The 24,218-nt window shown below is 37.2% G+C and overlaps 1 protein-coding gene across 1 annotated transcript in view; it reads right to left on the reverse strand.

The window, feature by feature from the left end:
* LOC145685084 (uncharacterized) overlaps nucleotides 1–16,265 on the reverse strand; it is a 78,448-nt gene extending 62,183 nt beyond the window's left edge. The window contains exon 1 of the mRNA XM_081757429.1: nucleotides 16,056–16,265. Within this exon, the coding sequence (XP_081613555.1) occupies nucleotides 16,056–16,218 (163 nt within the window). The 5' untranslated portion in view covers nucleotides 16,219–16,265. The remainder of the gene's footprint in view (nucleotides 1–16,055) is intronic.
* Between the last annotated feature and the right edge of the window lie 7,953 nt (nucleotides 16,266–24,218).

The following is a 24,218-nucleotide window of genomic DNA, read 5'->3' on the forward strand; positions in this document are numbered from 1 at the left end:
AATGAAATGAAATCTTTGAGTTTTACGTCCCACGGTTATGCCGGTTAGGATAAAGGAGATGGTGATTATGAATAATGAATGAAATGGTGGAATGTAGAAAGTGGGAGAACCCCGAGAAAACCCACGCACACGGTGTTTGTCCACCACAAGGTTCACTGGGCGGGGGCTGGGATCGAACCCGGGACCCCAAGCACCAGAGGTGAACGCTCTACCACTGAGCCACCGCACCCCCTACCGTCGCTATTAAGTTCGACATCCAAATTAAATTAAGCTAAAACCTGTATGGATTTAGAAAAGACGCAGATTGAATGAAGTCCGAATAAGACTATTGTGATCGTTTGTATTTTGATATTCGTAGGTTAGAACCAAGTTATATGAAACGTGAAACACCAGGTACTCCCACAAGGCATTGAGCTTGGGTCTCCTGTACCCAAGCCTACACTTAGCTAAGAAGATATGGCTATTATATGAGTAGTCTTTGCTTATTCGTAAATTAGATTGCTCACTAAAGGAAATTCAAGAGAAGATTAACTCCGAGTTTCAGAAGCTTACACTTCGTGATGCCAACTTCCAAATTGCACCGATGTGTTAAATAAATAAAGCTATTTGCATCTACTTGTCAATGTGTTAGTTTGCATTCATATTGCTTACGGATATATTTCTGTTGTCAAATGACTGATTCGTCCGTCCTTTAGTTCGAGGTAATGCGCATGCTCAAAGCAATAATTAACTTCTGTTTAAAACACGTATTGAATTCTTAAACAAAGTTCGTTGAATAAGCAGTGCTCTTAACATTCGCATATTACATTTAGCAGTGAAAATACGTTACATAAGCACTTGGTATTTTTTTCTTATTGTTGACTCACAAGTTTATTATTATTATTTACTGTTTCATGCTATATATTTCATCAGCAACATTTGTTTAACTTACTTTTTTGTTTTGTTTTTATAACAAGATGTTGCATATTAGGCTGAATGGCTTATATTTAAGCTATAAACTATTTAAGTAGTTTGTTAGTATGTTGTTTTCAACTACTTAATATGGCCTTAAGCTGCGTGCATTCCTTTTTTTTTAATTTGTTGCTTACGAGATAATATACTCCCCCTTGTAAACACACCGAGACGTGAATTTTCATAATTGAGATTGACACTTTGTGCACATGGCAACCATATTTCAAGATCCAAAAGCAGGAGAGAGAGGGAGCGATATAGAGACCTGCATGGGCCAGACTCGGCCCGCGGGCCGGGTTTTAGGCGGGCCGACTGTTATTTCTTTGGACCGGGTCGGGCTTGGGCGGGCCGACACTAATTTCTCTTCAGGTCGGGCCGGGCTGGTGCCGATTAATTGCAATTCTTTAATAATTATTGACTTTCGTTAAACGATAATTAGAATAAAGACAAACGTTGAAGACGTGTGTCCGTGAAAAATGTTACAAAATAAAACTTTTAAAATTTATCGGGACCGGGCCGGGCTTAGGCCAAAAATTAAAAAAAAAAACTTATCTGGCCGGGCCGGGCTCGGGCCGCAAATCTAAAAAAAAATTTCGGCCCGGGCTCATTCGGGCTGGATTGGGCTCGGGCCGAAGAATTCGGCCCGTGCAGGTCTCTAGACACTCACAGTCAGCAGAAAAGAGGAATTAAATGCTATTTTGAACGTTTTTCAAAGAAATATATGAGAACTATTGTCTCCTGTCTTGTGTTCCATGATGGACACGTACGTACACTGAATGCTGTGTGAATTAAAATTCGAACGTATGAAAGACAGGGAGGCGACAAAGACGTTTACTACGCGTAGTGTTAGTGAGTATCACTAATGATAGTAAAATAATTTTCTACAATCGATGGGAGAATTTCATTTTTATCTTTTGCCAACAAAAGTTTGAAATAAATTATAAGATAGTCTTCTCGATTCTTTTTCCTTTCTTTTTTCTTCTTTTGGTGGAGAATGTCTTTTGAAGATAGAGACCTAAAATTAGTAGAAATTGAACTCAATGTCTCGAATTCAACGGAAAAGGAAATTGTGAAATGAAACTACACGGAGAACAATTGAATGAAGTGAAAGACTTTAAATGTTTAAGCTTATCTGTTGTCAAGAATGGTGATTTGGACGTTGAAATAACACACAGAATGCAAGAAGGATGGCGAAATTGAAAGAACGTGCGGAGTTCTGTGTGACCACAAAATCACGATAGAGAATAAATGAATGATTTATGAAACAGTGGCAAGGCCAGGATTGAAAAGGGCAGATAAAAAAAAAATGAATGTTACCGAAATGAAAATGGTATAACAAGAGGAGACAGAGTGGGGAATGAGACAGCAAGGAGAATAACCAAGGTTAAAAATATCTAAGAAGATCCAAGAAAGAAGACTATAATAGTATGGATATCTAATGAGAAGAATAAACGAAAAAAATGAAATGAAATCTTTAAGTTTAACGTTAACGAGTTATGCCAGTTAGGCTAAAGGAGACGGTGACGATGAGAAATGAGTGAAATGAAGAAAGTGGGAGAACCCCGAGAAAACCCACGAGCACGGTGTTTGTCTAACACAAAGTCCACATGGCGCGAGTTGGGATCGAACCAGGGACCCCAAGTACCGGAGGTGAACACTCTACCACTGAGCCACTGCAGCCCTAAGAACAAACGAATTTGTGGTCATAAGAATGATGGCATTGGAAGTGAATGGGAAGAGAGGTTGAAGAAGACCAAAGAAGAAAACGGATAGATATACGAGGAAGGATCAGAAACTAAGGTTACAAGGTTATATTCCTGGAGTTTCGTATGTTATAAAGGAACGAAGAGTGTGCGGTAATTGTAATACATGAAGTTAGCAACTTCGTAGAGTTTCAGCCACCCGCCACCTACAGCGCTAGTTGTAGGTAAACATAAACGACAACTCGTTTGGAAAACTGGTCTCGCAAAGAACTCCGCTCAGTTATTCGATTTCTGTGGGCGAAACCTGTAGACCTAACTTCGGCTGAAATTCACCGGTAGCTGGTAGAGGTTTACGAAGAGACTGTAATGTCTCGTGAGCATATCGCAGAATGGTGTCGAAAGTTTGCAGCTGGTAGAGAAAACCATGGACGAAGAGCGTAGTTGAACTAGTTTCACTGGGATATCATCGACCACCTTCCCTACATCCCAGACCTCACTCTACGTGACTTTCACCTGTTCCCGCAGTTGAAGGAGCACCTAGGAGGCCCTCGCTTCGCTCAGACTAGGAGGTGAAAAACTTCGTGACAACGTGGCTGTACACGCAAGGACAGAATTTTTTACCAGGAGGGAATCTTCAAATTCATCTCACGATGCGTCAAGTGCCTCGAAAGATATGGAGACCATGTTAAACAAAATAACCTAATGTATGTACTATCTGTTGGCTGTATTGGTTGCATGAAATATTAGATTACAGATTAGTAGCCTTACTTTTTGATCATCCCTAGTAGTTAAGAATGGTTTCAGAAAGAAATGTCTAACAGGAGAGAATTCCAGAACAGTGCTTTATAGAGGAAGCTAATCAGAAACGCCAACTCCACATAAGTGGGAAAAGACGAAAAGTAAGAAGAAAGTGGAAGAGTCCTGGATCTTCTTCTTTGTTAAGGTGTTTGGTTTATCAAAAACTCTTTTATGCCACTGTATTTATGTATCTCTCCACGTGTCCGTCCGACACAAAATCTCAAGAACTAATTGAATCGCAATCAATTTTCGTTAAGGTATACAGAGACACAAGTTAGAAACCGCGTCCGTTAATGGAAGTGATCCATCCACCTCAAGTGGTAGAAATCGAGCAATGCCAGTTTTAATGTTAATCAATATAAAACAAAAAACGATCATAAGTAACGAAAAGCGGTGTCCTCCAATCGATTGAGCGTTCCAAGAATAAATTTTATGTCCATCCTTCACTTTCTACTAAGACCGGAAAGGACAGAAATCTACTACAATTTGCGGTTTCAATATTGAACTACATAGAGCACAAACGATAAGAGATAGTGAGAAGCGGCTTTTTTGGAATCGATTTTGCGTTCTAAGAATAGGCATCATTTTCTCTCCTATCTTCTTATTCAAACATGAAATGGCAAAAATCAATCAGTTCCGGTTTTCACGTTGATCGTTTTAGAGTTAAAACGTTAAAAAGACAACGAGAAAAGATCTTCTGGAATCAATGAAATTTTTCAAAAATATATTCCATATCCGCTCTAATCATTCTACTAAAACCAGAAGTAGTAGAAACCGACTTCCGGTTTCAATATTATATGAGAAAATATCATGGCAGTAGTAAATCTTAGACATAATAAAAGTCGATTGCATGACAACACTTAAGTTTTTGAGTGAGGAATAAAGGGTGAGGACAGGAACGTACCCAGAAACTGGGTCCTGGGGGGTCTAGACTCCCCCCATGGAAATCCTGGCTTTTCTGTAAATTTAGTGTAATTTTAGTGGTGATTTTATAAATTTTAATATAGTTTATCCTCATATTGAATTTTGACTATTTCTAAATAGCTTCGGATTCCTTCGTACGTGTCTGGGTGAGGGTAAAGGCATTGTTGAGAAGAGACGGACGGCAGTGTGCAATTTGAATTTGTACTGTCTCGCCCCTCATCTCCCCTAGAATACATCAGTTTTTGCGTAGGGAGTGATAAGCAGGGCGAAATGCAGAGAATTGTTGATGGGCAGATGGCGGCCGGGGAACTTGCATTCATGAGCCGTTAAAAATATTCAATCTTCACGTTGTGTACATTCTAATGAATCAAACTTTTTCACGTAGTGTACACTGTGAAACTGCTAATTTTTAAAATGTGCTCTTACTATATTGTAACCAATATAGGATGTAGGATTGCTTAGCGGTAGAAATCTAATCTCTGATGCGAAAGGTTCCTGGTTCAATATGGTTCAAGCTATATGTGATGGACAATATGTGGTATTTCAAGAGTATTCATTAATCATCAGCTTCGTTATACAGTACAGATTCTTTCATCACCGTTCACCTGCATATCATTTATTCCTTTAGCTACCCGGAGTAAAACAAATAAATATTGAACTAAAGATTCTCTTTTTTTAAGTGGTACTGAAATAAATTATTGAACATTATTTCTTTTTATTAATAATAAGCTTTTTTTTTAAAAGGAAAAATATTACTTTTATAGACAACACTTAGAGCAAAAACTTAGAAAAAAAATAACAAACCGTTTATAGATTGTCAATGTGAAATGGTGATTTCAGGCCAGTATATCCCAGAGAGCAGAGAATGAAACACGAGAAACAAAGAATATGGAACATATGAAGAATGTATTTTTAAAAAAGCCGGAAAAATCAATTTTGAACATAGGAAGGAATTTTTCTTGGACCATTCATAAAACCATCTTGGCCGTATGTCTATTGAACAACACTGAAAATGCCCCTCGATAGTCCTTAGTGTAAATATGTTAAAGGCAATTCAAAATTCACTCTATGTTATCATTTCAGCATTCATGAACGCCCATTTTCTTTCAACTTATGATCCTACTAATGATTGCTAAGGACATGTTACGTTGATATGAGATTAAGATTTGAACTTTTATATTCTTGAACTTGACGATGTTTACAACTTTTGTGTACAAAAAAAAGCCATATTTCGATGGCAGATTAGAGCTCTATTCATTTAGCTACAAGCTACAGAAGTGAATAATACATTGGGAAATGAAATTGTTAAAATCTCGATATTTTCTTCTCTTTCCTTCTTTTTAAAATCAGTCCTTTTCTTATATAAAGCAAGAACACATTAACCTGTGAATAACGTTAATATGCAACCTTCTAAACATTTATGAGTTACGTGATGCATAAGCATCTAGGCGACTGCAGTCAAGCTAATTCGCAACAGTTCACAGGCTAATAGATGTCACTAGCTGCACTGTCTTCTACCTGGCACCAAGAGATGTCGCTAGTTTGAAGGCAATTTGCAGATAAGAAAAAGACTTGAGGGAACAAATAGTATCTTTAATATGTACTTAGGTCACTACTGTCAGCTATAAATTTTCCAATTATAAATTCAATTCTTCTAACGTCATTATTCAATTTCATTATTGTATCCAAGACACTTTTGGCACTATAGTGTGTCCCGCGTAGTGTAGTGCTAACGTTTTCTCTTTTGATGCGAGCAGCCCCGGGTTTGATTCCTGCTGGAGACACTCAGTCGGAGAAGTGTAAAAGCTATTTCAGACAAACCATCATGAATGTCATTCGCACTAGGCAAATGCAGTGATGGTAGCTCACAAAATGGTCCCAGATCGCTACCTTCCCTCAATATTCCTTTCTTCCTTTCAAATTCCCGGGTAGTGTGATCACCAAAGGACGTCATGCCTCATATATGACGGGCTAAGTTCTCATAGATGCGAAAGCCCACGAATCTAACCCCTAACATAACGTTTGGCACTACAAAATCTCCAAACATTTGCTTTTTATTTGTTGAATGTAACGCCTGTGTCTACTTGCAGTTTAACATGAAACCCAAAAACTACGTAAATATAGTACACCATACTAAAATCCATGTCTCCCACAACAAAAGTTTAGTGTTATCCATTTATACACTCTCAAGATAATTTATATAAAGAGAGAGAGAGTTGCCAACTAAGCGGTATTTTACCGGCTGACCGGTATTTTTGTCAGGCTCAACTATATATTTCAACAATACAATTATTCTTAACCTCTTTTGAGGATTATGAACAGGTGCCAGTAATTTTATTTTCTAGAGTTGGCAACCCTAAAGACATATCTTCCTAACAATACACAACTGCAAACTATATCACCATCTCTCTGTCACTTGTTATTTATCTAGATGGAAGACACAGTGACTCAGTGGTAGAGAGCTTACCTCTGGTGCGTGGGGTCCTGGTTCAATCCCCGACCAAGTAAGTTTGTGGTGAACAACATTGTGTCCGTGGATTTTTCTCGGGTACTTCATGTTTCCTCCCACTTTCTCATTCCACCAATTTTTCCATCATCATTCACTTGCCTTAATCATCGTTCCTCTTAGCCTAACGGGAGTAATCATGGGACGTTAAACTGAAAGATTTCACTTTGTTTATTTAGATATATTGTCAAAGAGGAAGTGAGAGAGAGAAAGGAAGAAAGAAAGAGAAAAATAAAATATATTTTGTTAAGATTTAAATTCCACGCTTTCCAACCGTAATATAATTAACTACAGATATAATAATCTCCAACACATTTTATTTAAGAGTATAACTTTACAATGATAATGTCCAAAAACAATTCTCCCAAGCAATTCTCCATCTTGTAACTAATAAACAATAATATCAATTCAAGATGATCACAGACTCGAACTCTATTATCACCTTTTTCAATATTATTATCAGCTGGTACAGATCCATATCCAAGTTAACCATATTCTTTATATTTACTTTCCAGCACTTTTGAAGATTCAAGTGAACAAATTATTATCTTGATTACAAGATTTTATGTTTCAACACATACATATACCAATGCATTTCCAATTTGTGACACTTCACCAAGAGCTTACGTAAAGCTCTTCGCTAAACTTATCCCCTTTTAAAGACAATGAAGATCATAAAAATCTAGGAAGTGAGCCGAATATTATCTGCAAAATACAGCAACATGAACAAATAATTAAATTTTTACCCTTTCTTATAGTGCAAAAATGTGGGTGCACAATTATGGCGTCATAAACTGCGTACCCAATGATCTATAAGAAGAGATTTCGAAGTAATTATTAGATTTTTTAAATATAATTTTCTAGATACTACCTGTCTCACTTTGTAAATTTCTGATATTCTCCATCGTCTTTTAAGTTAGTCGCTAGAATTCAGAAAAGTGTAGGTGAGCTTAGGGAAGAACTTAACGGAATTGATAAGCCTAACCTATAAAGTAATCGCGAGGACTCGTGAAGCTTGACCTAAATTAACCAACTTCACCACCCAATAGAACACGAGGGTGTGTCCCGGTAGTCAACCCCATCCATGAAATTTTGCCACTCATGCAAAATTTTGCCGTTTCTCATGCTATACGGAAAATATCTTCTGAGGGAACAGTGTTGTCGGACTGCCGCTAAGTTTCGTTTTGTTGTTATTGTTATGGTTCTTATTTTATATTTTACTATTATTATTGTTGTTACCATTTAATTCGAATATAAATCTAAAAATCAAATTGAGCAAATATTGCGAATATTGATGTACTTGCATGAGGAACTTAACATTTCCTTGAATATATTATCTTCCTGCTGAAACCAACAGATATTCTAGACCAGTGGTGTCCAATTATAATGAGCCCGGGGGCCATAACGGTCTTTACTCGCAGCGTTTACAAGGGCTGGGATAGTCATTCCTGTTGTTGTGAGCCGCATGAGATGTAAAAGAGAAGAATCTCCAAGGCAGGTTCTGAAGCGATTCTTCCCAATTTTCATGGTGGAAAATGCACTTTCACACAAATAAGTATTAGCAAACACTGACACTCTTTTCCGACCAAACCCCAAGATTTAGGGAAAGATGTTGCCGTGGTTTCCCGCGCCTTTTTTTAATATATAGAATCGCTAAATAGATGCCTTATTTCGAAAGAAGAGTGAAAACATTAAAAGAATGAATAAATATAAATGCAAATAGTATCAGTAATAACAATAGTAAATCGTGAGAGTTTGTGGGCCATAGAAAAAGTTTTGGCGGGCCGCCATTTGGACATAACTGTTCTAGACAGTGAAATCGATTTTTAAAAAAGAAAAATCATTAAAAATCTGTTTTTGAAATACGAAATTTCTAAAAAAGAATGAAAAGGATAATTTGATGTAAACAAACAAACAAAACTAAATATTTTTGACACAATCAAAGCTTTGTTGGTACACTTTCATTTTTATCCACAGTGAATATGGCACACACACAGAGACAAAGTGTGAATGTAAAACATTGTGCTCAGAATTATTGGTGCAAAGTGTACTGGTTGTTCTCCTGGAAATGTAAACTGAAGACTGCACTGGGTTAGTAAACATTTTAATGAAGTTCGCTTTCAAATTGAATCACATGGTCACGAATTGTATGCGTTTCCAGACTTCTTTCACTTGCTCATATCTCATCATGTAATTACACTCCTACTCTTAATATCCGTGCTAGGAGAGAGGTACAAGTGCCTATGGGTAATCTGGAAACCTCTTGATGTTAAGTTGTTTATTATGTACTTATATTAACGAAGGGAAAAAATCTTTTTCCCGACTTATGGCCTTACATTTTTTTAAAAGAAAAACTTTGATGAATACAATACCCAAACGGAATATGGCGTTGTTGCAAAAATTAGAGTGTGACTCCCATATACAGTATGTATACAATATTTCCTTCCACAAATTATTTGAGTTCGTGGAACATCCCACATCTATATCGATGCCAAGCACACAACACCTACCTACCTACATAATGAGATTACTCATTCGCAACCAAAAAGGAATGCGTTACTTATTTGCATTTAGACTGGAAACAAAAGGTAAAGAGACACTGTTGTGTTGGGAAATTTCATTTCTCCTTGTATCGCCATTAAACGCATGGCAAAGCATTCAACCGGAAAAGTGTTCGAGTACTCAGGTAATGTCAGACGTGCCAAAAATGTTATTGACCTTTTACCATTACGTAATATTCTTTTTCAGTATTGCCACCGCTATCACTGCTTGTTCTATCTCATATTGTTTATAATGTGTTCACATAAATAAAATATTTTGCATGAATGACATAACGAATGTTATCTGTGAAAGTATTAATAATCTTCAACATCTATAATGAAAAAAGTGTAAATAATGTTGCGATGTGTATTTTTTATTTAGTTGCATACACATTTATTCCATTGAAAGGAAAAGTACGAAGAAAGCTCACCAGGAAAATGATCGTCTACAAACTGAGTAGTCGTGGAATCGAAGACCATGTCCAGTTATAGTAGTTTTCTAATAAGCACATTGAGCAAACATTTAGGCAGGCCCGTATTCACGGGGGGCTAGAGTGGGCCGCCCATCCCCCCTAAATTTTCACTGGCCCCCTAAAATTTTCACGGTAGGCTTACAAAGGAACTATAATAGGATGATGAACTATAATATGGTTGGGTCGGGCCCTCCCTAACTTCTACCGCCCCCCTACATTTTTGGCCTTCATTTAGGTAGCTTCAATATATATGAACGAAGTAAACATTAGGAACAGCAAATACGTTGGTCATAAGAGATTCGGAAGAAGCATACACCTATTGTTTCCCACTGTTCTATTAGATTTTGTTCAATTTATTGTTCTACTAATTTTGTTCAACGCATTTCGAATATTTTGACAGAATGACGAATAGTACCTCGCTGAATTTCGTTATCTTTTCCGTCATCCTAAATTTGACTTCCCTTCTCTGTTATACTATGTTTGTATATTGGTTAGCACCGAAGCAAAACGCCTGAAATGCAGTGGCGATTCTAGCGCGGGGCCAGGGGGCCTAGGCCCCCAGTTTTTTGATTGACAAAAATAATTTAAGCTATTATTTATATATTTTTGAAAGTGTATAATAAATCATAATATAACTATTATAGTTTGGGATTTGGCTGCCCGCAGATTTTACCTCCTAGAACTGCCACTGCTGAAATGACAGCTAGATGAGGAAATAATATAATTTTTGTCTTGCTTTCCGAAACTGTTTTGCTGTATTTTAGTTATGTTTACCAGGATTTATCTTATTTACACTGAGGGGAAAAATGTGGGTGGCATACTAAAAAGGTACATTATATGCGTAATTCCTGTAGTTTTTGGACAACGTACAACAGACGTATAACTGAAAACGCATGTTTTATAATACTTTCCGTATAAGTGTTCCATCTATACGTACCTTCCCTATGAAACAATATAGGCGGTCAAGATCACACATACAAATGGATGTATATAACATATAGCTGACGAAGGTAACATGCATATATGTATGCAATATAAGGAAGACTGTTAGATATCAGACATCCTGCAACGGCATGATGTAACATCTAAGGACAGCGCCTATGTAGAATATGGATAACGCATGCTCCTTACTGATTTCTGTAGTAAGCAAGAGGATTCCGTATATTTGTACAATATACCACTGTCCAGAGAATGGATTTTTCTCAGTGTACTTATTTAGCAATCGTCCAACTACAGATTGTGGGTAATTAGTCTGCAGAAATTAACAACAATGGAAAAGAATGTGGAAGAAAATCGACCAAGGTCTATGTTTAAAGGTACCGTCTCATTATTCGCCTGCTAGAATAAGGAAAAAAAACCTGGAAAACTTGTCAGGATGGACGACCACTGGATTCAAACCCGGAACCTCCCGATTGCAAAGCAAGAGCGTTAACCAGTATCTTACGCCCGCTTAGTAATCTTATTTAAACTCACTGTTATTGTCCCAACAAAAAATATGTACAATTTCTTAATACAGCTTGGAAATGTAGAACTCAACCCTGAATCCATAATGGTACGAACTTGTATTTTGAAACATTTCCACTTCCTTTTAAAGGAATGCCTCCCTATCAATGCGTTCTTGGAAAGTTCACCCACACTATTTCTTTCCTACCACCATCAATTCCTTCCTTCTTCACAGTTACCGGACAATAAATTGAATGTTAGTAATTGGTGACATATGTAGTAGTGATCACGCCCTCTCAATTTTTCTATCAATTATTATCAGATTTGAGCGTGGCTACTATACATAGTCCATGTCTTATAAATTGATTAAAAATTACACAGCAAGCTGAAGGTGACAATACAGTATATTTAAACCTGTTATCAATCTCGTTTTTAAATGTCTCTTTCCATTGGTGATCTTTGTAATTGCTACAGAATCCCAAAATAGCGCGGTTCGGAATATCACGGATTTGGATGTAAAGCGGGTGAAAGAATGTCCCCCAATAAAAAATAATCGTAGTTTTTATTTATTATTATTATTTTTTTTTTTTTACCTTAGAAAATTGTGTAATAATAGTAAAATCTGCAAAGATCGCGGTTCCGTGATGCAATTTTAATGTTAGACAATATTTTATATTACTGTATATTGTAATTTACTAGTGCAGATGTTTATCCTCCTCCATTCCCCAGGCTCGATTTTTACTACGGTCATATTTCTATATATCGCAGTAAGGTTACAACGCGGGGATAAAGCATGTTCCCAGCAACAGGGGTGGATTAAACCATCTGTAGGCCCGGGGCTAGAAAAAAAATATGTGGCCCCTGCTGAGTTCACCCAATACATTTCTGTGAAAGTACAGTAGGAAAGCCAAGGGAATATGTTTCATATTTTTGGTCATATTTTATTTTATGATGATGATTGTATCTTCATGATTCTTTTTCGATAGCCAGTTAAGATTTTGATCAGAATGGAGAACCCTGTCCATCTGGAGACCTGGGGCTATAGCCCACCTAAGCCCCTCCCTTAATCCGGCCCTGGCCAGCAACAGAGTTACGATGGGCTTCTACTGTAGTTCAGATTATATCTCCCTTGTGCACCAACGATGTTTAAACGAGCGTTCACTCAAACACGTTCAACGTCAAACTTTCAAGTTTAAACGTGGTTCCAGGACTTTTGTTGCACCATTGAAAGTCGAAGTTCAGTACATCTCGTGTACGTAGAATTTTCCCGTGGTTCTCCCGTTTCCTCCCACATTATCGTTCCACCAATTATTTCATATTCATTCCCCTTCATTACTCATCCGTCTCCTTTAGTCTAAAGGGTACAACCATGGGAGGTAACATTAGAAATTTCACTTCACAACGAAACATAATCTGTATTCACTCTCTGATGGTAATAAGTTGAAAAATAGTGTAGCTATTGTTTCCTTTGATCCTAACTTTCTCCGACAGCAATTTTTGCGAACGGAAAGATAAAATTCATGTTGACTAACGGGGAGATAAGGGTCTCATTGCCGAAAACAAGAGGGCAAACTTGCTTATCTGTTTGGAAAAGCAAATCTCCCTTCGCGTTAGGCTTTTTCTGTTGTCTTATGTCATTCACTGAAACAGTTATACTGTACAATTCAGTACTTGTGCATTTAGAAGAGCCAATCACAAAACTAGATTTAAGTGCATATGAACTATAGAGAAGAAACATTGGTTAAAATTCAATTTGGGAGCAATGAATGGTAAGTCAATGACTTTTCCACATGTTCTACCCTATTATACTTAATACGGTTTAAGTGACAGAACAGACCAAGATTGAACTTCGCCCCTTCTAAATACAGACCAATTGAATGTCTTAGCCAGTTGGTTAGAAGAAAGAAAGTTAACGAGAAATGAACAGTGATCTGGAAACATTTCATATTTTGTTTCACAGCACTCGTAGGATTTAATAAGCTTAAGTTTGAGAAGTTCTTAACTTTTATCCTACAAGTTAATAATAATAATAATAATAATAATAATAATAATAATAATAATAATAATAATAATAATAATAATAATAATAATAATAATAATAATAATAATAATAGAAAATGTAGCGACGTAACTAATAATTGATTATTTAAATCAGATGTTACAAATATTTGGAAACAAGATCCTGAGACGAATATTCGGCCCAAGAGGAACGGGAACGGGAATGGCGGAAACATCATAATTAGGAACTGCATAATTTATACCGTTTACCAAACATTGTTAGGGTCATCAAGTCTAGAAGGCTCAAGTGGGCAGGTCATGTAGATAGAATGGAAGATAGTAGGAACGCTTTCAAAGTTTTAACTGGAAATTCAATCGGAAAACGACTATTAGGAAGACCTAAGCGCAGATGGGAGGATAATACTAAGATGGATCTCGCAGAAATAGGAATACAAAATAGAAACTGGGTCCAGTTGGCTAAGGATAGAAGTTAATGGAAAACTTTTTGTGAACGCGGCATTGAACCTTCGGGTTCCACAGGCCATAGAGTTAGTTAGTTAATTAGTTGCAAGTATATCGCTATACTTAGCAAAATCATAAATAATAATGTTGATAACTTAAATGTTTTTCATACATACTTAAATAATTAAAATTCTTTGCATGGTTTGTTTATTTTATTTTGTTTATTTAGAAACAGGATATGCAATTTTGTTACGACTATGTCTGATTCCTTAGGACAAGACAAACAACAATAAATACCATCTGATACCTTTTTACATATACGGTAAATAAATAACCTTTTTCAGTAGATAAAAAACTACCAAATCTTATTGGCAGCGACGGACATACTTTTCAGCGCCATAAAACTTCGTTTTTTTTATTGTTTTTCTCGAAAACTACGCATGAGGATACATTCGTCAATATCAATCCATTCAGCTCAACGAGATCTATAGATTGATACAAGTCTTACCTTTCGAGATTTCTGTTTATCTTCGAATTTATTGAGCTTTCTAAGCTGTAATTATCATTTGCGTATAACAGCCACATACAATTGCAACAAGAAAGCACGAATTTCCAAATACTGTCCTTGTACGTAAATTGTAGTTAAGCAATCATTATATGACAGGTATGTCATGAGTTTACTATAAAGTTTCAAAAATATATAGCTAAGTAAATAGCTTCAATTATTTTTGTCACTCAAACAACTGGGGGAGGAGGGAGCTAAGTCCCTCGGCCCCGAGCTAGATCCACCTCTAGGTATTTTTTTTAAGCTCGTGATAAACCTACGATGCAAATGTTATTACACATAATAAAATATATTAAAACATGATCGAATACATAACAACTGCTTAACTGCAACTTACGTACAAGAACAATATTTGGAAATTCGTGCTTCTTGTTGCAATTGTACGTGGCTGTTGTACGCAAATGGTAATTACAGCTTAGAAAACTCAATAAATTCAACGATAAAAAGAAGTGTCCAAAGATTGAGACCTGTACCAATCGGTAAATCGGATCAAGCTAAATAAATTGGTATCCTCATGTGTAGTTTCGAGAAAATCAACAAAAAATCGTTTTTTTTTTTTTTTGTATAATTGAATGTAATTTTTATGGTTCTGAAAAATATGTCCTTCGTTACCAATAAGAATTGGTAGTTTTTATTCTGCTAAAAAAGATTATCTATGTAAAAAAAAAAAAAAAAGTTTCAATCGTATTTACTGTCGTTTGTCTTGTCATAACAGCCTCAGACATAGTCCTAACAAAATGACACATTCTGTTTGTAAATAAACAATATGGAATAAACAAAACATGGAAAGAATTTTAATAATTTAAGTATGCATAAAAACACACTAACATTTAAGTTAAGATTTTTATTTGTGACTGTTAAATATAGCGATATACTTGTAACTAATTAACTAACTAATTCTGTGGCCTGTGGAACCTGGAGGCTCAATGCCGCGTTCATAAAAGCTCTCCATTGACTTCTGGTTTTAGCTAATTGGGTTATCATCTTAATATTATCCTCCCATCTGCGCCTAGGTCTTCCTAATGGTCTTTTTCCGGTTGGATTTCCAGTTAAAACTTTGAAAGCGTTCTTCCATGACCTGCCCACCTAAGCCTCCTAGATTTGATGACCCTAACAATGTTTGGTGAACGGTATAAATTATGTAGTTCCTCGTTATGAAGTTTCCGCCATTCCCCATTCCCGTTCCTCTTGAGTCCTATCATAGTCTGGGTTCTGGTTGTACCCCAGTTTTTACCTTCTGATAATTGGGAGAGTACAGTGGAAGAAGAAAATCAATTTAAACGATGATCGTAACTTTTGCTTTGAAAACTTCTTAATTTCTGTCATGATCGAAATAGACAGTGACACCCAATCCTAAAGACATACCAAGAAGTTAACAAGATCTTCTGACTTCCCTTACATTATCCACACCGACTGCTACTATAAAAGTCCAATAAAATCAAAAGTATATATTCTGAAAAAAAAAAAAAAAAAAAAAAAACATGTATAGTATCCCTTTCTTTTCTCCGGCGTTTTTGCAAACGTCTACCATATTCCTTATCATTTAGCATTAATTACAGAACTCGTATAAAATTTGGCAACTTTATGAACCTTGCTTATATGAAGAATAATTTGCAGAGACTTTCTTCTAATAGTACTTGATGCCAACGTTCAATCTAAATCACTATTATTAATGTGTAATCTTATTCTTACCTGACGTTTTAACTTCGTCATTATGAAAAACAAGCCACAACGAAAAAAACTGGTCGACGCCAAGTTTTTCCGTAAGCTCTCCTCGAATGCCTGTGGTATCCGGAAATTGTCTGTCCTGCACAGAGGACGCAATGATTGCCGCAAACACTAGCACTAACAACATCTTTTGTCTGCTTCTCCTCACAGCGGTTCACGACGCACTGAAGAAAACTCTCCTGTTCAACGGGAGGACTGAAGAACTTGTCGCCAGTGTTGCAAGCTATCATACTAATAAAGTACACTTGTAATCATAATAGCTTAAGCGAAAACATTTCTGCCACAACAACGCCGTTAAATCCTTTAGCATTTCGGGAGATCAAATCTATCTGCTAAGTCTATGGAAGGGGCGTACCCACGGGGGGTCCACGGGTCCGGAGCCGAATGTAACAAAAAAACTTTCTAAGTCAACATTCATTTGTACACTTTATCAATAAAATTACACTTGTTTAACAGGGAAATGATTGATGTAGCATGAAAATTTGATCTTACACTTCATCTATACTCTTTCTCTTATAGAAACAATCTAGTTCTATCATTTTTCTTTCTCAAAATATAGATGGAAGTATTTTACAATTATTTATCGTCTTTTCGGGTGCAGAATAATATCTGTTCAATACTACATAGACAAAGTGGCTTGTAGTAATGGACCTCCCCCTCCCCAGGTCAAAGTTTGGACCCGTCTCAACAAAAATTTCTGCGGTGGGCGCCTGGTCTATGGATTAAAAGTAGCTGGAAGCTTCAATACTGAAGATTTAAAAAAGTTTTTTTTTTAAAAAAAAACATCTTGAATCGCATCTTGTGTCAAGCCATTCAAAATATTGAGTTTCTTTGGAATGAAAGCCATTTTAACAGCATTTTTTCTTTAATAACTAATTATAACTTTTAAATACTTTTAAGTTTAACTCTTTTATCAGTATTAAAGTTTGATGAAACATAGCAGGTCTAATGTTTATCATAGAATCCGAATCTTTTAACCTACTCCCGCTCTGAATCGAATCCGGTCTTACGTATTAACAAAAGACAACGGTAGCCATTTAGTCGCAAAGAATTCCTTAAGAAGCAATTCGATTCATTCATTCATTGACTGAGATTGCTTCAAGTTTCATACAAGTCAGAGGTGTGATCCAGTATTTACGTAGGTTCCAATCACGCTGAAACTTGAATCTAGTGCTGACTACACAGATCATCAGATCATCACTTCTCATAAAAAAAAAAGATATTCCCCACCAAACTAACTTGCCTTCAGGAGAGTTGGATTACAGGATGACGCCACAAGTTCAGATTTAATAAGGAAGTATGTTTGATATTAATCTGTTGATAGTACAAATATAATGATTATTTTTAGCTGCAATTGATATCGTGAACGGGATATTTCTCAGTAACCAAGCAGAAGGACATTTGCAGTCAAGTTACCCTGAGTATTATGAAATTCATCTTTCAAGATATGGCTGCTGCCTGCTGTAACGTTGCTAAGTTCGCTGCGCTTCATTAATCACATTAAAGCATCAGAATTTGTAAAACTACATCCTTCCTCTTTTATACAGGGTATTTCAAAACAACACCGACAACGTTTGGGAGCTGATTCCTGTCACCAAGATAAGACAAAAAGTATAGACCAACCTGGGTGCACAAATGCTTCCTTTCGGAGTTATAGGCTGCCGAAAACATGAAAAAGTGAACTTTAAAAGCCCATAGCTCCAAAAGTATGGGACCTACCCCGTAGTTCGGTCAACACTTCACTTAGGAACTAGTATGTGCCCTATCCAAATATCCAAGTTTCAGAATCCTGCGGTACTTCCGCAACAGTTTTTATAAAGGTAGTTGGTGAGTTTTTCCAATTAAATGCCCGTAACCAAACTCCCTCTATAAAAATTGTTACGTGAGTACTTTAGGATTCTGAAACATTTATTTTCGGGAAGGGCACATATTAGTTCCTAAGTTAAATCTTGACCCGACTACGGTACGTCTCATAATTTTGGCACTATGGACCTTTAAAGTTCATTTTTTCATGTTTTCGGCAGCCCATAACTCCGAAAGGAAGCATTTGTGCGTCCATGTTGGTTTATACTTTTTGTCTTATCTTGGTGTCAAGAATCACCTCCCAAACGTTGTCGGTGTTGTTTTTAAATACGTTGTATTTAGCCTCCTTTAGCAACAAAGGTTTCAGTGTTCAAGGCCAGTTTTGGTTTGATCTTTCGGTTTATAAAAGGATTCGGATTTTAAATATTTGCATATGTCTGATAAAACTAGGATTTTCTGCCTGGAGTACGCTTTTCGATACAACCGGGTATACAGAGCTTTACTGTGTATAAGGAAAACCCTTGGTTTTGTATCTGAGCTGAATAATATAGCTAAATCTTAATATAAAGAAATTTTATTATTATTATCATCATTATTGATTGGTGGCTGGACTAGAGTTTACAGCATGGTGCCGTGGCTATAGAAGTAGGCTTGCCATACGTCCCGATTTTGAGGAGTCGTCCCGGCCGGTTTCGTGTTTAGTCCCGGTCAGACAGAGAAATTCTTTTAGTTTCTAGTCTCATAATTATTTAACAACTTCTAACGCTTTTTCCATTGAGAAGTTAAATGGAAGAGTGAACAGTGAGAGGACTAATGTTCTGTAAAATGAACTTGGCAATAACTTGCAATGAATTCTTTGATAAAATAAAGAACACTAAGTGTTTTTGAGAAAGGTCTACTCAAGTGAAAAGTATAAACCTAAATAATGTGTAATAGTGCTTTCTTTCTTCCTCGTTTTGCGAATGTTAAACTAGTTAGTTGTAAATTTTTTTCTTGCTAAAAATGGTTTATATATACAGGATGGTAGGAAACTCCACCGACAAAATTCGGGAGGTGATTCCCGACACCGAAACAAGAAAAAAGTCCTTTTGCACTTTTCTCTAGGACACATAGTTTCGGAGCTACATGATGCCGAAAACGGGGCAAAATACACTTTGGAGCGCTATATCACCTCTATTTCGAAGGATAGAGGCAAGGCGGCATGGTCACCTCAAAGGAACGAAACCTGCTCTATTCAAAGATTGGTATGTCGCAATCGTGAAATCAGTGCACAAGGGATTCCCCAAAGGAGCGTAGGGACTCCCGGATATACTGTCAAGTAAAGATACGTCAAAATAAACGTGAATGGATAGGTTTCCCACCTGGTAACCATAATTAGTTGTACCATGCTGAGATTTCAAACAGAGACGAAATGGTGGACACATCATAAACGCTATGTGTGGTTGCATAAGTTTCTTCACCACAGCGAAAATTAAACTACCGCCAATTTTATAGTTTTTCTGTAATATGTTCAAAATAAATACAAATATTGAGAAAGCAAAAACATAGTGCGCTAGATATTATGATTCTGCATGTGATGCCGTCATCACAACTCACTTATCTGCTTTCCATTTGCAACTGCCGAAAGATTTAGCATTTTTTGCGGGTTGTGTAAATAGCGGCACACCCAAAGAAGATAGGTGAGTTGTGATAACCTTATCACATGCAGAATATTATCTAGTGCAGTATGTTTTTGTTTTTCCAATAATGTTATTTGTTTTCAAGATATTATAAAAAAATTAGCGGGAGTTTCATTTCGCTGTGGTGAAGATCCATAACCACCAGGTACTGATGGTAACTAACAATGCAGTAGTATTAATTATTCCAGCCAGGGATACTATGTTATTTTCATGATATAAGCCGGGGATAAGCTTTTACATGAGGGTGATTTCGAGCACCCTCGTTTATTCGAACACTGCTGACAGCAAAACATTGACTATTTTCGGGAACATTGCACGGTCACAGAGGACCATAGCTACCATAAACGGCTAAACCACACTACATACGTACTTCGTTGATTTGCCTCGAGAGGACCCCCAAGTTGCCAGTCCAGGTCATTCCGATGCACAAGGAGTTAGCACTGAAGAAACACTGAGTGCACAACCAACAAACAAGACATCACCATTGAGCGGACCTACCTTGTCTGTCAAAGTCATCCGTGAAGTTGAAGTGGGCAACTACTACGTTGAGTGTTGTGAATCACGTTCATAGTGTAGTGTGTTGTGACAATGGCCCATTACACCAATCAGGAACAGACCGAGATGATTTTTGTGTATGGAGAAGCACATGGAAATGGTAGGCAGGCAGCCTGATTATACAACGATCGATATCCCAACAGACGCTAACCGCATCATACAACATTTGCAACGCTGTTTCGTCGTTTGTGTGAGACCGGAACGTTTCACCCTGCCATGTATGACACGGGAAGACCACGTGAGGAACGCACTGTGCATGCTGAAGAACGTATTTTACGACATGTGCTAGATGACCCGAGTGTAAGTTCCAGGGAGCTTGTCCGTCAGCATAATGTCAGTCATGAGAGGATGTTGTCGATCCTTCATGCCAACAATTTTTACCCCTATCATTTGCAACGGGTACAGGTTCTATCGCCAGGGGATTTTCCTCCCAGGCTGGACTTTTGTAATCAGGTTCTCCATTTGGTGGCAACAACTGTCGGTTTTCTCTTCTCCATTTTGTTCACAGATGAAGCCCAATTTGGAAGGGATGGTATCCAGAATTTTCATAATAGTCATCTGTGGTCTGTGGATAATCCACATGAAATGGTACAGGCCCGCCACCAGCACCAGTTTCGTATCAACGTTTGATCAGGGATTCTGGGTGACCATCTCATTGGACCAGTTGTTCTTCCACAACGACTCACTGGGCCTATCTATTTGAACTTCTTGCGCGAGATACTTCCTACACTTCTGGAGGATGTGCCGTTGGTCTTACGACAACGTATGTGGTATATGCACGATGGTGCCCCGGCGCATTTCTGTCGCCCCGTGCGTGATTATTTGAACACTGTTTTCCCGGGCAAGTGGATCGACCGTGGCGGTCCTATGTCATGGCCTGCCCGGTCGCTGGATTTAAACCCTCTGGATTTCTTCTCAAAACTGTTGTTTATGCTACTCCGGTACCTGATATCCAAACGTTGGAAAAATGCGTCCGAGCCGCTTGTAACGCTTTGCGGGAAGAACCAGACACGTTTCGACGTGTACGCCGGTCTGTGCGACGAGTCTGAATGCCTGTGTTCAGAGTGGTGGACGTAATTTCGAGCATCTTCTTTAGTGTTGCCACAGGTAAGACTTCTGAAACCTTTAGTGTCATTCTTTGTGATACTTATTCATCACGGACACCAGTACGAGCTGTAGTGTATCATCCTTGAAAATACAGTCCATGTTTGCCTGCACGCATGCTTACTTTTGTCCATGTCTTCCATGCCTCAGTTGCCTACTCGGTAGGGCCTACAGCGATTCTCGGCCCTTCAATGTCTGCGTACTCTGCTTGTTGTGGAACCGCTGCACCAACACCCATGTGCGGCGGTGTTCCTTTGAATTGGTCCCCGACGCTGCAATGGGGAATCCCCACCTTTCCAGCTCTCACCCCACAGTTCGTACGTAAGCCATACGTAACACGTCTTAGTACATACGTCTGTTTCACTTTTCACTGCCCCTACCATGTCTGCTTTGCAGAATCCCCTTTTTCCTGTATGGACTCCCATTCCGCAGTTCCATCTGTTCCATTCAGTTTGCACTATTAGTTCCCTTGAGTATGATTTTCTTTCTCATTTTGTGGACCGACGACACTATCTCAATTCGTTCGGGAGATATTCTACTTTACCCACGGTGTGTGGGCGATTTTTTGCTCGGTTCCTGCTGGAACACGCCGCCTCTTTCGACTTCTGTTCATGACTTGTTTCCTTGTTTCCAGTTGTGGAGTCACCTCCCGAAGTGTATTCACCCACACTTTATAACCACAACTTCATTGTTGGTCACCATCAGTACCTGGTGGTTATTCAACCACACATACCTAATATGACGCGTCCATCAATTTGTCTCTGAGATCTCGACATGGTTACAACTAATTGTGGTTACTAGGTGGGAAACCTATCTATTCACGCCTATTTTGACGTATCTTTATCTGACAGTTTATCCGGGAGTCCCTACGCTCCTTTGGGAAATCCCTTGTGCACTGATTTCACGATTGCGACATACCAATCTTTGAATAGAGCAGGTTTCGTTCCTTTGAGGTGACCATGTCGCCTTGCCTCTATCATTCAAAATAGAGGAAATATATGTCGCCCTAAACTGTATTTCGCCCCATTTACGGCATCATGTAGCTCCAAAACTATGTGTCCTAGAGAAAAGTGCAAAAGGACTTTTTTTTCTTGTTTCGGTGTCTTATAGAGAGACATCGAACTGCTTGAGAAATTTGATTACTAAACAGCAAATTTTGAGATTAAAACACCTCAAAATTATTTTTGTATTATTATTATTATTATTATTATTATTATTATTATTATTATTATTATTATTATTATTATTATTATTATTATTATTATTATTACAGGAAAGGTAATTGACAACTGCTGAAACTCAGCCTAAGTTTTAGAAAGCATGAAATTACAAGTTTTAATAAACAATTATATCATGTAAGGGTTACATTTTATTTCAACCGAGAGAAAGGTAACATATTAATCGACGTTAGAACTGAATTTAGTTTCAGAATCTATAAAGTGACTTCTATAAGAGCTCATGTTTGTATTTACTTTCTCTTAACCTAACTAGTTTGATATCTTATTTCTTGTTCTTATTTCTTCTACTGTAGGGTATTTCAATAGTAACATTGAATTGAATAGTAACATTGTACGGCTTAATGTTGTACTTTTTGCTTTTAACTGTTCTCAGTACATTTATTATTATCCCATTTTCTACAGCACTTTCTGCATGTATGATACAAAAAAGGAAAATAACACGTTTGAAGCATTTTTTTTTTCTAGAACGCTACTTACAGTATACGATTTCATAACTGCTGTACTGTAGTACCATTTGATGTGCTTCCGCATATTCCCATAGAAATTATAAATAAATCGTTGTTCATAGTTCAAGGAATCATGCGTTTTTTCCTCCACTTTGGAGGAAAACGCTTCTAGACGAGAAAAAAGTCATTAGAACTATAATAATAATAATAATAAATATGTACGTCAGTCACTATGCCATTTACTACGGAGAATGTGAGATTGGTTGGCGTGTTCCAACTACATGTTATTTATGTTTTCAGTAACGAATAAAATTCTTAGACAATAATATCGTACACATATAAATAAGAGAAACTAAAATTAACTAAATTTAATATATGGTTTCTTGTACTTCGACTTCTTTTATTCATACTTTCTGATATTTTGTAAAGGTTTTACTTGATTCAAGTTGAGAGTTTCCGAAGTACATGAAAAATTCAGGGTCATTACTAGTGGTACGAGTAGTGGGTCTTACTCGGCGCGGAGGGGCTCCAATCAGTGACATTAAAAAATTCGAACAATAAATTCTATTAATATGAGAATCTCTGAACAACATAATTATTCAAATAAATGTTCGAAGAATGAATTTAAATAAATACAGAATTACTCACGTAACGAACGTAATCTAATATATAAGACTGAAAGTGACTATGTTTGTGGCTCCATAACTCTTGAATCCACCATACCGATCTCGATCAAATTTTCAGCAGAAATGAGGTTCGGGCCTAGGAACTTTTTCATCATTTCACTTTTACGGTAGAACTTAGAGGAGGGGATGGGGAGGGGCAGATATATAAAAATTCATAAAACTTAATAACTCTTGAACCACTCGACCGATCTCGATCAAATTTTTAACATAGAATTGGTTCGGCCCTGGAATGGATTTTAGCATTTCACTTTGACGGTGCAACTCAGAGGAGGGGAATATTTAAAAATGATCGAAAATGACCGATATTAGTGTCGAATCCATAGTTTTCTGGTCCCTGAGATGGACAGTAACACTTCTGATGCCGTTTAGATCCAAATTCAGCCCCCATTGCCCTTTATGTCCAAAATGAAACCTATTCTTCCCGTGCGAAGAACGGGCAATCTGCTAATTACAAATAATATACTGTTAGGATTAAGTGTGTAGAGACACGTACGCAGTATGTATGTCTCTATGAGAAGTAAATATGTTTGTCACTAAAGAAGAAATTGTATCCATTGTCAAAACAATAGATACAATCTGCTATTTATTAGTAGATATTTTTTTACATACGCTTACA

The sequence above is a fragment of the Thermobia domestica genome, chromosome 1 (assembly GCF_964235325.1).
Source record: "Thermobia domestica chromosome 1, izTheDome1.hap1.1, whole genome shotgun sequence".
Taxonomy (NCBI): Eukaryota; Metazoa; Arthropoda; class Insecta; order Zygentoma; family Lepismatidae; genus Thermobia; species Thermobia domestica.